The 15,398-nt window shown below is 44.7% G+C and overlaps 3 protein-coding genes across 8 annotated transcripts in view; 2 read left to right on the forward strand and 1 right to left on the reverse strand.

Annotated features, from left to right (window-relative positions):
* LOC117140166 (IQ motif and SEC7 domain-containing protein 1) overlaps positions 1 to 12,010 on the forward strand; it is a 42,446-nt gene extending 30,436 nt beyond the window's left edge. For 2 of the 5 annotated variants that reach the window (XM_033302939.1, XM_033302942.1), the window contains exons 2-6: positions 5,979 to 6,527; positions 7,855 to 8,297; positions 9,121 to 10,421; positions 10,483 to 11,320; positions 11,485 to 12,010. In XM_033302939.1, the coding sequence (XP_033158830.1) occupies positions 5,979 to 6,527; positions 7,855 to 8,297; positions 9,121 to 10,421; positions 10,483 to 11,320; positions 11,485 to 11,939 (3,586 nt within the window). In that variant the 3' untranslated portion in view covers positions 11,940 to 12,010. Of the gene's footprint in view, positions 1 to 578; positions 1,783 to 5,124; positions 5,432 to 5,978; positions 6,528 to 7,854; positions 8,298 to 9,120; positions 10,422 to 10,482; positions 11,321 to 11,484 lie in introns of those variants that run through there. The other 3 variants (XM_033302940.1, XM_033302941.1, XM_033302943.1) reach the window with 3 other exon arrangements.
* LOC117140173 lies at positions 3,035 to 3,445 on the forward strand. Its single transcript, XM_033302950.1, has one exon. The coding sequence runs from the start codon at positions 3,126 to 3,128 to the stop codon at positions 3,372 to 3,374; it is 249 nt and encodes an 82-aa protein (XP_033158841.1). The 5' UTR covers positions 3,035 to 3,125; the 3' UTR covers positions 3,375 to 3,445.
* A 797-nt stretch (positions 12,011 to 12,807) lies between the features above and the next one.
* Positions 12,808 to 15,398, reverse strand: part of LOC117140169 — a 55,667-nt gene continuing 53,076 nt past the window's right edge. For both annotated transcript variants that reach the window (XM_033302945.1, XM_033302946.1), the window contains one exon: positions 12,808 to 15,360. In XM_033302945.1, coding sequence (XP_033158836.1) covers positions 13,426 to 15,360 — 1,935 coding nt within the window. In that variant the 3' untranslated portion in view covers positions 12,808 to 13,425. The remainder of the gene's footprint in view (positions 15,361 to 15,398) is intronic.

A 15,398-nucleotide genomic window follows, 5' to 3' on the forward strand; every position in this document is an offset into this window, starting at 1 on the left:
CAACTGTCTGCGCTTGGTGCCAAATCGATGTTGTTATGCCCGATGTCTGCGTGTCTGACATATTCAATTTGAATATTGTTTATTCACCGGGCCCGCTTCCACTTCCACTCTCTCCGGCCTGCTGTTTCGCTTTTTTCCTCATTTTTTTCAGCCTTCTTTTCTTTTCTAGTCTGCAGTTGACAACTGGCGACTTTTACTTGCGATCGACGATCAACGATCAGCAATCGACGTTGACCCAAAAAGCAGAACAGCCGCAAAGTTGATTGAATGCGATTGCAGACTGTAAACTGCGACTCTCTCATTGGGACTTTAATAAACAAATACGGTTCTGTTTTTCATAGTATCATTCGTCGCCACCCTCTGAAAGTGGGGTATGATGCCTTTTAGCAGATTCAAATACTACTTCTAAAAGTGGGGCATAATATGGATGTTTAAGACACAGATTGATGCATCAAACATAGCGTGGTTATTTAATGATTGCGATTAACGAAATGCTCAAATTAAGTAACTGCTGACTCAGTTGGAATTGGAAATTGGTTCCAATTAAAATGTTTTGACATCTAACTGAAATCTACGACAGCCCATATATGTCAACTTAATTAAATCCATAACTATCCTTATTTGACGTGTGATTCATTCATGTACAAAAGGTGAATCAATGCAGTTGAATGAAGCTTAACGCAAAGACACAACTACGAAAATGGTATAGAGTTTATACCACGATTCTTAGGTAACTTTTAGACATCTGGGGTATACAACAGTCGGTAAGTTTCCCGTGAAACTTATTGTTCTAAGTGATCTGTGAATTCTCTGGCGCTCTCTCTTGCTCATACTGTCGTACATATATTGTCATACTGGCTTTCTAACCCCGACAATTGCCAGTCATAAAGCGTGTTCTATGAATTGTTTTTATGACAAGCGCGCTTTTTGAAGGGCATTCTCAATCGTTGACGTTTCGAAACGCTCGCTCTTTACGGGGCGTATACGCAATACGTGAACAACAAATGTGGTTTTTGGCTAACGGAAGTGTCACGGTGAACAAATTGCAATTATTATCGAACAAAATGCTTTATCTTAGGCTAAAACGCTGACTTTGAATTGTGACCGAAATAGAAGTAATTAACAAAAAGAATGTAGCCGCGCAACGCGACACTTGGAATTCCAAAACTAAACCAAAGATAAAATGGCAAAGAATGATGCGCAGCCGCTCGTAAATAAATTAATAAACGCAATCAACAACACAACGAAACGACAAGAAAACAAATCAATTTGCAAATGAATAACCGAAAGTAACCAACCAAAAAGCGAACAACACAAAGGGGAAATTCCAATAGTAATAACAATAATAAAAAACACAATTGCATGACGACGGTGAAGGCGAAAGTAAGAGCCGTTGCCCCCTTTCACCCCCCGAATCGCATGAAGAATACCACAAGCCACAATGTCCAGGTGTGACAACCACAAATCCCGCCGCCAACAGCTGCCCGTGCCGGCGCCCCTGTCCTCCTCCCACTCCAACTCGTCCTCGTCCCGCTCGCAAGGACACCACCACCACCACCCGCTCCATTCGAGCAACTCGGATCTGGGCGGCAGTGAGTCCTTCCTGCAATATTGCAGCGACAGCGAAAAGAGGCCCCCACCAATTGTGGTGGTTGTGGGCGATGGCAGGAGCCGGGTGCGTCGGGTGGTGCGCACCGCAACGCGGCACGTCACCGTGGTCAGTCTGTCCACCCGGCACAAGGAGACCCAGACGCACACCTCGCACCATGTGACGGCCGTCAGGTAAGCTATGGGCGATTCCATCCAACCCATCCACATGGGGATTTCACACCAGATGGGCAGACACTTAAAAAAATACCTACAAGAAGTAGATTTGAATTATGGGACAATAGATACAGGCCAAATTTTGTTTGCAACATTGATGCGTTCATTAAAAATGTTAATCCCACCATACATGTCCAAAGATATGTAAAAGGGTTTATTGCTATCACCATTCGAATATTTTAATGTGATCAAGTGGGACTTGCAAAAATATAATATGTATTTCGTTTGTCTTTTACTTGTTCATCCAAGTCTATCTATTTGAGATAAATATCAAATGTTTTTATGTTTATGTTATATTTATTTTGAAATTTTGAAAGACGGAGTTGTGCATTTTGATGCATATTATATAATAATAATCTGAATAGTACGATTCATTTATTTTGTTTTCAAAACTAAGCTTCTTGTTAATCGAATTCCGCGTAATCCGTTTCCTGACAAATACTTAACTTTCGAATTCAAATATTTGTTCCAAGTGGTAGGTATGCTTATCGCGCCCGTTTGTTATTATCCCTTATCTTTATGGGACCTCCACATTGTTCTTGGGTCTGCTGCTGTTTTATGGGCTGACTATTCTTGGCCCAGTCAGCGAGTATCGGTTGAGATAAACCCGCTCAATTATTTATTAATATGCACGGTATCGGAGTGTACTGTAAATATTTATTACTGGATTTTCAACACTTTGATTTTATTGAATTCCTCGAAGGAGTTGTAATTCTATTAAATATTATGGCGGGGCTATTGGTGCCAGTCGAGTGTAAATATACAAACAAAAATGTTCTTTTTTTTCATCCATCATCCAAAAAAAAGCGGAGAGAGACATTTATTATTCACTAATCTTAAAGTCACTAGGAATCGTTCAGTTCCTTCTGAATTTAACCTAATGTGTAGCTTAAAAGATAATATTATGGATACTGTTACTTAATTATAATATGTACAAATGTACCGTGGAAAAAAAAATGTTCTGAAATAATAAACGTATTTGGTTTGAAACTTGTCTAATATGGACTGTGAATTCATGTGGAAGCTAGGATTGCCAGCAGAAACTGTTGCATATTTATGGGCTGAACATATAATGTACAGAAAATCATGTAGAAAGCATGCGATCCACACGTAAAATGACTTTAAATTACACAAATATTAAAAAGAAATATATATTTATGATACGAAGCTTTTAAAGGCGAAACTACCAAAAACATTTTATCCGTAATTTTCCAGTCAAATTTTAGTTATTTTTGTCTAAATTTTGTATAAATTTTTGGCCGTCACCTGGCATCATTGACTGAAAATTAAAAAAAAAGAGGATGACCATGGAACTACTTGCGCTGCACAATCTTCAGAAGGTTGAACAGCTCACCACCTTCGATCTGAAGTATTTCTTTATCATCTACGCCATCGTCGTCCTGATGATCCTGGGTGTTCCACTGGCCTTCCTACTTCAAAGCAAGGGTTCGCCGAACGAGAGGGATCGTTTTCAATTGGAAGCCAATCGAACGCGCGGGGATCCAGTGAGGGGAGAAGTCCGGCGACGAATCCGGGATTCGAGTGCCTAATAGGCTTTTGATATTGATGTTGATATTCATGGAAATACATTGAATGCGGCGCAGCAGCGGTCTGTTTGTAGTTTTCCTAGTCTCAAGACCCCAACCCCAAAGTGTCTGGCCCGCTTGTGGCACACTCCATAAACGTTAAGCCCCCTTTCAAAATGCACATAAACGAACCCGAGAAATCTAATGTAAAATCAATAATAATTACGCCGAGTAGGCCATCGGCGGTTGGGTCACGTCAACCGATTTGGACACTTGTTGCATACGCAAACAGGAGGAAGTCCGGTGCAGTTTTGGCTCGCGAGCGTCAGCTGAGATACAAGATACGAGCTACGATGTGCGAGATACTCAGATATGCAGGCAGATACACAGATACTTTCTGGGCTGGTCAAACAGACGGGCAGTCTTGAAAATTTAGCTCCAACATGTGCAACGTGCAACGGCAAACAATTAGGGCGACGTGTGGCAGATGTTTTTCCTTCTCGAAAGCAGGACTCTTAAAAAATCAGAGGGTTGCGAGGAAGGAGAAGTGGCTACAATAACAAGCCAGTTCGGCAGGCAAAACTACCTGCCGTTGTTGTCCTTTCAGGAATTGAAAAAAAATGTATATGTATAAATATCCCAAAGAAACCCATGCAAAGCCACGCCAGGTGCAGCTGGAAAACTGGCGAAAAGAGTGTGGAAGAGATAGGCAGCAAAAAGGATGCCCCTTTCAATTTTGTGTTTCGTTATCCTTCGGCTTTCCTGCTGATCCTGTTTTTGTCCAGCTCTCGACTATAGGTGCAAATATGCAGCTGCCCTCGAACTTTTCAATATCGATCTTCTGGGCTGGTCCCGCTGCGAGAAGATTTCTGGTAGTCATTCGTATTGCATACGTAGATAATGAATTTTCTGGGATTTTCGAGCAAATCGAATTACGATTTCCAAGCTAAGCGAAAATCAATATAGTGTTAAGGTGAATACATTAAAGGGAGATTATTGCTTAGTGGCATCATGTTGTGGAAATAATGTAAGGTATTTCAAAAATGATTTTTAGGCATAACGAATTTGCTTAAATCTGAAAAACAACATTCAAATCGAATGTATATATTGGAGGTACCTTCGAAATTCAAGAGATGGTCCGATTTATCATATACCTCTGATTTATTACCCATCACTTCAACCTCTAGTAATTTCTATTGATTTTCTGCAATCCATCCCTCATAAATTCTACATCCTTCAGAAATCACTGCCAAACGTCTCCTTTACTATTTCCCCAACTGTTGCTTCAAATCCAATAGTATTGAGAATCCCTGTGCCGATCAATAAGTTTGTCATCGTGGGCTAATCATTTCCTTCACTTTCCTTACAACATATGTCGGGGCTGTCTCTCTTCCTCTTGCTCTACCTGTTTCGCTGTCTCTTTTCGATAATGGATCCTTTTACGCTTAGGATTTCTATTCTTTGAGTTAGGGGTAGTACAATTGTTCTTTTTCGGGTAACCCGACGAGGGCAACGCAAAACAGATGCATTTTGTGTGGGATTCGGCGTATACGTGTGTAGGATGATCACGCACACACACACACATTAAATGAGCCATGCGAAACACGTTTCTGGAGGAAGTGAGATGGGTAGAGAGTGCGAGACAGATACACAAAGAAGTATCGCTGCCGACGCGCTTGCGCAGTTAGCTTCTTCCTCTACCTTGGCGGATCGTCGATCACCTTGTCGAGCGGTCGTCGAATGCTCGGTTTAGTTCAAACGCGAGCATCGCCGGGATCGGACGTCACCCTGGCCCACTCACTTCACATACAATCTATATATCCGCCGGGATTCAGTTTCTTCAGTGCTTCCTCTGACCGAACGACCGAAATTCAATTTGAATATCATTGTTAAGCGATCGCGGGTCGCGTATTAATTAATGATCTAGCCTAGCGGCGATCTTGTGATTCTCCCAGCGCACAACTGCGTCACAATGTGTCTGTTGGAAGACCACACCACCGCCTAGTGCATAAATCTTGAACGTTTTGTGATATTTTCTTCACCATGATCATTTGCATATCGGGTTTTATAATTGGCGAAAGGTAGGAACCCATGGCCTGACCCAGAAAACGAAAGTTCTCTTATCGTCAACTTAGATAAACAAAAACTAAGGCTTGGTTTATTTATCAAAACTGGAAATTCCTTAGAGAATCCCACATTGATATTAAATTGGAGTAGTGTACATACTTTCAATTACCCTGGACTTCAAAAAAATCTCCTCTCTTATTATAAATTTTTTGGATTTCAAAAGTTTAGTGTGTAATTCAAGAATGGAATTAACTCATATTTATATATATTTGACATATGTTTATTACACAGTTTGAACCAAGAATTTTCTGCATTTCATGTGTGTATACCTAAATAAAATAATAGCGTAATGTCTAAATTAAACAGCAATTACTCTTGACTCAAAAACCACACTTGTGCTTTAAATGTTTGCTTATCAATTTTGATAGCGAAATCTTGATAAAGCAATTATTTATATATAAGTTCTTTGTTTTGTCGGCTTAAACGGACTGCTATTAGTTGTATTCGAAATTCCAATGCAAGTAGTGTTCTAACCAGACCCCTCGTTTTTTCCACTTGCAGCTTTCCCCAGAAGAGCCTGGAGCGAAGTGGTTCCACCCAGTATGAGCTGGCTGGAGCGCAACAGCCAGGATCAGCCAACGCCTCCACCTGCACAGATAGCAGTGTTGGCGGCTATGTTTACCTGCAGAATCACTACGCCCCCGGCGCCCACAGCTCCTCAGCCGCCATCAACTACCCTGCGCAACAGCATCCCCAGATGGTCTACCAAATCCAGCAGTATCCCACGTGCCATCAGCAGCAGCAACAGCAGCACCTCCAGCAGCAGCAGCACTTGCATCAGACCGGCGCAGGTCACTACATGCAGGTCACGGCGACGGGTGGTGGCCAGTATCATCACCATCACATGCTCCACAGCCACGGGCATCATGCCCACCATCACGGTGGGGCGGTAGTCATCGCCGGCAGTGGTGTGGGAACTGGCCTGGGATCTGGAGCCACCAGCGTGATCATGCAGCACCAGCAACAGCAGCAGCAGCAACAGAATATGCACAAGAAGAACTCCATTCGGAACGGCGGAGATGTCCTCAAGCGAACGCGAGCTCAGTCGGCGTAAGTACTTTCTCCCGGGGGATGTTGATAGCTTGGGGTGGATTCAGCTGGGAATTATGCGCCGTCAGAAAGTAAATATTTCCAGGGGCCAAAGGAGATTTCCGGGAACTGTTTCTTATCGAAATGTACAATTTGGGTGGATTATTCAGGAGGTTTTTCAAATACTACTTTATCAAATGATAAACAGGTGGCTTCCTAAATCGGTAACGGACTATTATAGCATACCTTTAGGACTATCATTAGATAAGTGAAATCTAGAGAACTTTATTTATAGATCTGAATATACGTAATATTGACTTATCTTGTTCTAGAAAGTGGCTAAGTTTAATAACTGAAATCAATTAAATTTATTAAATCACAGATGTGCCCTTATCAGTTTTCAGAGATATGAGCAGAAAATCAGCCATAAACTATTCATGGCCAGAGCTTATTCACAGTCTGGTTGCCAATCAGCTTCAAAATAATTGCCATGATTAAAAATTCATTATCTGGAGAATGTGTACTGTATACAAACAAAAAACGAACGGCAATGCCTAATTTGGTTTCTTAAGCGTTTAAATTTTTCTAATTTGTGCTCCCTTTTAAAGTGACAGTTTATTTTTTGTTTGGGCATTAATTGCAGAATTAAACCATTTCACCATTTTTGTGTAAACAATCCATCAAGCTGAGGGTTGGCAACAGAAGCTCGTCTGCTTATCTAATTATCTAGCTATCTAGTTATCTGTAAAAAGTAAAAGTGTGCCTCCGGGGGATTGACCATTCGTCAGCTGAATGAATTTGAACTTTGTCCGCTCGTTGAGAACTGGAAAAGTCATAATTGGATATCTTAGATTAGACGCCGCCAAGATAGCGACTTCTATGCAAATATTTGTGCTACTGCAGTGCATCTTTTGATCTTGGCCATGGTCGCTATGCAGCTGATTCAGAAAGCTGAAGTTGCTCGATAGTTTGCAATTCAGGGAATGTCCCAGAAAAATGTATCTTTATAGCGGCATGATGAGTAATTTATCGATCGAAAGTAACGATTGCTTGGGGCACGAGGCACACAGCAATAAGCAATATTATTGCCGCCTCTCGAGAGGCGAATGTTAATCAGGTCGATAGCCCAGAGGGGCGACAGTGACGACGCCGGAGAGAATTGTATTTCAAAGATACTCGCGCGCTATCTTATCGGGCGGGGCAACAAAACATTCGGTCTCCGGCGCAGACTTTTGTCAGTTATTTGCAAATTTCCAGCCAACCGAGCACACATCGCACCTTCCATTCCCACACACCGGATGCCTCCAAATACTTATCGGATACATCTTTTCTGATCTCCCTCCAATAGCTACGAACTCTCACAAGATCTGCTCGAGAAACAGATCGAGCTGCTGGAGCGCAAGTACGGCGGAGTGCGAGCCCGCAACGCAGCGGTCACTATTCAGCGCGCCTTCCGTCACTACATGATGGTCAAGAAGTTCGCCTCGATCACGGCAATGGCCAAAGCCGAGAAGCGTCTAAGCCGGCGGATGGTGGTCACGTCCAGCAGTCTTGGATTGGCGGAGGAGGGTGCCTCCTCCTCGTCAGCCTACGGAAGTGCCACGGAATCTCAGCTCACCGAGCAGCAACAGCAACAACAGGCGCAGCAGCAGCAGCAGCCACGTGTCACCATCATGGCGGGTCCGGCGGGAGCAGCTTCTCCGGGCTTATCCCGGACGCCACCTACGCGATCGCTTTCCATGCGGGAGCGACGTCAGCTGGACTGCAGTCCCATACCGCGTAGTCAGTCAGGTGAGTAAAGATAGGGGACGTCTGCCACCTGGATAGCAAATAGTGTGACGAAAATTGCATCAGCTAAGGCTTTAATATTTTTTTTAAAGTTAAACACTTAAATTCCAACTTGATTTGCTCAAGGATTATGTGGGTGTTAAGACCTAAGGCTTCATCCGTTTTGTGTTAAATTTTTCATTTTAATCCTCAAGATTTTAAAAAGATATATTACTTAAATCCAGCAACCATTTCGCATTAAACGTTAAATGGCTTTTTATTTCGTTTTAAAGGGAACCAAGAATACTTAACAATTTTCCCGAAATTTCTTTGTGTTATTGGGTTTCATTATCTGTTTCGGGTGACCCTTGGTGGTAACATCAAAATAAATATAAGTTTAATGATCTCAACAAATCTCACAAGGTTAACGTGCAATTAACATACTGACACATGCAATTTGTTTAATGTAAATTTAACTGTAAACAAAATGTGTAATTTAAACAAGTACATCTTATATTGCACATTTACAATTTACAATATTCATAAAAAACAATATCTTAATAGGCCATGTTTAAACAATAATTGCGTCTTAACTTTGTTTTCTTAAAGTGAACTAGATATGTTAGGATCTTTTGTTTATAATCAAAAAGAATGTTGTTTGATCTTATCAAAGCAATCGTGATTAACTTATTTTAGAATTGAGATCACAGATAAAGGGTTTTAAAATTACTCGTAGAGAGTTTAGAAATAATATCATTAGAGTTAGTGGTTATATAACACTATTATCCAGAGGGCTCAAAATGTTAATAATTTTGTAAACATTTAACTAACTTTTTCCAATCTACAGGAGCCTCTCCCGCCTCCATATCGAGCTCGACAGTCAGCACATCGGCTCTGGCCTCACATCCACATGTTAATCTGCTGCACGCGGCAGAGCCACATTATTATAATGCCCAGGCACTGCCCCAGGGAGCTGCTTACTACACTAGTTACCATGGATCACCGCACGACCTGAGCTATGCCAGTTCGGCGGACACCTCGCTAAATGCCTCGTGGGTTAACACGAGCGGACACTCCCCGCACACGCCCTACTATTCGGCGGCCCAGATCTATATGCGACCCAAGGGCGGCAGCACCACGCCCACGCCCAGTTGCAGTGGCAGCACAGGGAGCGGCAGCGGAGGCAGCGGGAGCGGAAGCAGCAAGAAGGTGCCTCCAGAGGTGCCCAAACGCACCAGCTCCATTACGGCACAACAGCAGACACAGCTTCTCTTGCTGCAGCGCCAGACACCGCCACCTCCCTCGCTGCTGAGGACCAATGGCCTGTGCAAAACCGCCGAGAACGGCAGTCTGACCTCCGTGCAGAGTTCCGGATCGGATTCGAGTGTTACCTCAGCGGAACGCAACCTAAACAGCGATTTGGGCTCGGATCGCAGTAACTCACCACATACATGGAAACGAGGAACAGCCCTAAATAGTTCCCAGCAGTTCTCCACGCACTCCGCGGATTCAGCGGGTGCGGTGTCTGGTGGAGGAGTTGGAGTGTCTGCCGGAGCCGGTGTTTATGCCGCTCAAATGCAGGCTGCCGTTGCAGCAGCTACAGCGGCAGGAGGAATGCCACCAGCTGATGACCATGCCATCTCCTCGCATACGAGTGCCGCTCAGTATGAGCAGCACGAGCAGCAGCAACACGAGCAGCAGCAATTGCAGGCGGCAGCTGCAGCTGCCGGAGTGGCACAAAACTACAAGATGTCGGAGACTATACGCAAGCGCCAGTATCGCGTTGGACTCAATCTGTTCAACAAGAAGCCGGAGAAGGGCATCACCTATCTGATCAGGCGGGGATTCCTTGAGAATACACCACAGGGCGTTGCTCGTTTTCTCATCACCCGTAAGGGTTTGTCGCGGCAAATGATCGGCGAGTATCTGGGAAATTTGCAGAACCAGTTTAACATGGCCGTGCTCAGTTGCTTTGCCATGGAGTTGGACCTGTCCGGCCGGCAAGTGGATGTGGCTTTGCGAAAGTTCCAGGCCTATTTCCGCATGCCTGGAGAGGCACAAAAGATTGAGCGCCTCATGGAGATCTTCTCACAGCGCTACTGTGAATGCAATGCGGACATTGTCGGGCGACTGAGATCATCCGATACGGTAAGTCTGTCAGCTAGTCTAATTTATTACGATATCTAATTTATGTTTTCTTATTTTAAAGATCTTCGTCCTGGCTTTTGCCATCATCATGCTGAACACGGATCTGCACACACCCAATCTAAAGCCAGAACGTCGCATGCGCGTCGAGGACTTTATAAAAAATCTGCGCGGCATCGACGACTGTCACGACATCGACAAGGACATGCTGATGGGCATCTATGACCGTGTCAAGTCCGACGAATTTAAGCCCGGCAGCGACCATGTCACTCAAGTGATGAAGGTCCAGGCCACTATTGTGGGCAAGAAACCAAATCTAGCGCTGCCCCATCGGCGTCTTGTCTGCTATTGCCGACTGTACGAGATTCCTGACGTGAACAAGAAGGAGCGACCTGGTGTGCATCAGCGCGAGGTGTTCCTGTTCAACGATCTGCTGGTCATTACCAAAATATTTAGCAAAAAGAAGACCTCCGTGACGTACACATTCCGCAACAGTTTCCCGCTATGCGGCACCGTTGTCACCCTGCTGGACATGCCCAACTATCCGTTTTGCATTCAGCTCTCCCAGAAAGTGGATGGCAAGATCTTGATCACCTTCAACGCCCGCAACGAACACGATCGCTGCAAGTTTGCCGAGGATCTTAAAGAGTCCATTAGCGAGATGGACGAGATGGAGTCGCTGCGCATTGAGGCCGAGCTGGAGCGCCAGAAGTCGGCGCGCAATCGAGCACCTGGCAATGCGGAGAATCGTGACAGTGGCGTGGCCGACGTGGAGGTCTGCCCATGCCCGTATCAGCCAGGATCCCAAGCATCTGGCGAGCAGGCTCCAAACTCCGCCGATAACTCGCAGCAGCTGAAGCGCAGTGCGCTGAGCAACAGCCTTCTCGACATGCACGAGCAGTGTGAGTTTACCTCATTATATGTAGCAAAAACGCTAAGAGCTTAAGTTCAAATGTGATTTTAAATTAGTTAAAAAGCATGTACTGTTTAGTAGTTGCTAAAGTAGTTGCTTACCAGATTAAAGAATATGTAGACATTACTGACTGGTTTTTGTATCACCTTCCAGTTGGCAATGAGAAACCTCAACGTCGTGGCAGCGTTGGCTCCCTGGACAGCGGCATGAGCATCTCGTTCCAGTCCACTACAACCTCCAGCGCTTCGAGGGAAAATGCCGCTGCCATTGCGGCCGCAGCAAATGCAGCTGCAGCAGCCAAGATGCGATTTAACATGCCGCCAACGGCGGCGATTGCCACGCCCAGCAATGTGTATGCAGCTCCGGGAATGCAGGCGTATACCCATGCCAACTTTGTGCAGCAGTCACAGGCCGCTTACATGTTGCAGCAACAGCAAATGCTCCAGCAGCAGGCACAAATGCAAGCCCAGGCACAGGCTCAAGCCCAAGCTCAGGCCCAAGCTCAAGCCCAGGCTCAGGCGCAGGCGCAGCCGCTTACTGGCCGAATACCGGGACGCGAGCGAAAGGCCTCGCGGACGGATGAGAACGGACGGTCGACGGAGGTCTAAGTCATCTATTGTACATTTTAGTTATTGAGCAAAGCGATAATTATAAAATATATATAGCATATTGAATGAAATATCTGTATAATCCGAATCGAAACGACCCGAACGCCATTTTCTTCAACACCTAACCCACACACAGCGTACGAGTATATAGTGAATTCTTAATGTTCCTTCGTTCTCTGCTAATATTAATGTAAATAAATTAAACATTTGTCTGTTTTACACTATCTACACACTAAAATAAGTTTCTAAAACTACTTGTATATACATCAGCATACTATAATACACCCACAATCTATGAAAATTATTCTCTAAATATGCATATGTATTATTGTATAACTCTAATCCTCTCCAGACACTTGAAACACCAATTTACTTCTGGGCAACCTTCTATGCCCATACCCGTTTTGATCTACCCCTACGAATTACAAAAGCGATTGGCGAAAGTAGTTGATTTAGCATATACTAATAACTATATCCCGTTAAGTGCGCGCTATGTATATTATATATTTTGTTTATCCTACATTTTCTCTGTGTAACTAAAAAGTGAAGTTCGTGTATACCGCGTGTGTGTGTATATACCCTGAATATTAATTTAAAAGCATTTAGCTATAATTATTCATATTTATAGAGCCAAAACTACCCAAAACCTAAAAATTAAATACGAGTATAACAAACACGAAGTATATGAAAACAAAACAATATGTATATGAAAAAGCAAAAGACTTAAAAATTTCAATAAATGAAAAGAAATAATACCAATGATCAGTTGATCGTTTTTAATTATTTGCAGGGAATTTAAATAAATGGAGACGAATTATTTTCAGTAATTTGATAGGAATTTATGAAACCCCCAATAAAATATTACGAATTTATAGATTTATTTTTATATCGTTTTTATTAGTGATTCAACTTATTTTGTATTATTGCTGACTTTACTAATTAAGGCCTTGTACAAAATTATTGTATTTCTGTTTTAGTGCTAAGTTCTATGTTCGTAGTACATCTCTGTTCTCTTGCGGTTCGCGTCTGTATAGATAGGATTGCATTTTGGGCGTTGTTAGTATAAACAATTATTTTGAATAATGTACACAAAAGTAAGGATAACATAGTGGTTGTGTGGATTTTTACATAATTGGGATTGCTTAAACAGAAGCCGCTTGGCGGTGTCTCTCTGGTAGAAAGCGAAATACGAACTGGCATATGAAATAATAAGCATTAAAATTAATCTAAACGTATTTTGGCACTGTAAATTAAAGTTTGCTTCCGATAAAACCGTAAAGAAAGATACATACAAATTGCTGCTATCGTCGAATGGGGAAATCAAATTGTAATAAATTACACAATATGGTTTGCCAAATGCGGAGCGTATATAACTCCTATCTAGACCCTAAGATCTGGTCGTTTGATTAAGCTAAGAGGCCAATAAGCTCCGGAAAACCCACAGCGATGATCTCTGTTGGGGCGGAGGTGATGCCTTTTCTCTGGCCTAGACCATTCCGAAGTCGGTGCACACGGATGCAGTTGGTCCTGCCGTCGCTGGCTGGTTGTTCTGCTGCTTCTCCTGCGCGTTATTCGCCACCGCTGCCGCCGCCGCCGCTGCTGCCATGTTGAGTTCCACCAGGGTGTCGATGCTGTTGAGGCTCACACCCTGAAGGATCTTTCTCGCCGCCAAGGACGTAAAGTTGAAGGACAAGTCGGTCAGACTGGGAAAGTTATATAGCTCTTCGCCGCCGTTGGCCAGCACGCTGCCCATTCCTTGCTCCAAAGATTCCTTGGTCAAGCTGAGTCGTCTGTCGATGGCTTCCTTATCAATGGACTTATCATTCACCAGATCTTTCAGAGCCAAATTGGGCTCACTACCCAGTGGATTGCTTGACTTGTGTAGCAAATGGGCCAGCGCCAGTTCATCGCCATTCATAGAGCACTTCTGCAGCTGACACACGGACTCATAGCACAGATTCTTGAGGTCGGTGCTACTGTTCATCATCATGTTGTTGCTCTGTGAGGCACCCACATCCTTCGAACTCTTCTCGTAAAAATGCAGGTTGCCCACCGAGCCGGCAATCTCAAAATCCTGCTTGGCTAGTGCTGCCATTTTAAGAGGAGCATCCGCACTGGGCGAATTTGGTTGGGATTCATTCTTCAGCACGTTGTTCTTGTACGCAATGCCATTGGCCAGTTGGAGGCACAGTTTCCGACTGTTGTTCATGGTGGCATCGTTATTGGTGTTCTTGGCGTACTTTCCTCCATCATAAACAGGGGTCTCCGGTTCAACAGCACACGTGCTCTCCGGAGAACACTCACTGATGAAGGATATGGAGTCGCAGGTCTCCGAGTTGGCCTCCGTTTCACTGAGTGGCTGCTCGGAAACAGTTTCCGGCTTAACAGGCGTGGATGTGGCTGCTGGGGCAGCGGAAGTCTGCTTGGAAAGGGTTTTCTTGATGATCTCTCCCTTCTCGTTAGTCATCGTCTCATTGTTGATGATGAATACATTGGAGTTCTCCAGCATCTTGCCGTTCTCCAGGGTTATAACACTCCTTACCGGTGAGTTTTGGACAAAGATCTTGGTGCTGGGTATGCTTTGATTCCCATTCGAGGTGGTAACCTGTAGGGTAATGGAGTTATTGCTGTTGGAGGTGGGAACACCATTGCTTCCACCAGCCGGATAGATTTCCTCCATGATGCGACTGGGCGTACTGGCTCTTTGTCTCTGCGCCTGTGCTTCGGCCACTCGTGCCCTCATGGCCTGATGACGTGGTGTTCCCCGTGGAGAACCGTTTAGCAGGAGAATTGAACGAGAACTCCCATTGTTACTGCTCGATGGTGGTGCTATCACCGCCGTATTGGTGGAACACTGCGAGTCCAGACTAGAGTGGCCGCTGGTCTTTTGGCTAAACGACACCTTTCCGCTGTCAATACTCGATGGACCGCTGGCGAGCATCGAGGTAGTCTTGCAGGACTCGAGGCTCGAGGGACCACTGCTTTGCAGGCTCCGGTACGTGGCCTTGTTGTCCAGGCAGCTGTTGATGATCAGTCCGTCCGTGTGGCGCTTGGCCGCCGTCGCTTTTAACGTGGCGGATCGCGATGGCGAGCTCTCGAAGATGTGCTTCCCAATCACCGACTTCTGTGCCGTCTTTGGCGGCGTTGGCGTCACAGATCCTCCGTGACCATGACTCAAACGCGACGAGTGATTTGTCTTGGCCGTGGTGGCCGGAATCGACTGCGTGGAACGAGGTAGCGAGCTGCTGCAGTACACCGGCGATCGGCGGCGGATGGGCGAGCAGTCCCTGGAGGAAATCAGAAACGTCGATTCGCTGGACATGTGGCGTCGATGGCGACGGGGCAAAGTGGAGGAGCGCTGGCTCAGCTCAGAGCCGTCGTAGAACGTCGAGTTGGACAGCGTGTGGGCAACCGGCATGTCCTGCGGATGAAAAACAAGAAAGGATTTAGTATTTAAGA

This window comes from Drosophila mauritiana, chromosome 3L (genome assembly GCF_004382145.1).
Source record: "Drosophila mauritiana strain mau12 chromosome 3L, ASM438214v1, whole genome shotgun sequence".
NCBI classification, from domain to species: Eukaryota; Metazoa; Arthropoda; class Insecta; order Diptera; family Drosophilidae; genus Drosophila; species Drosophila mauritiana.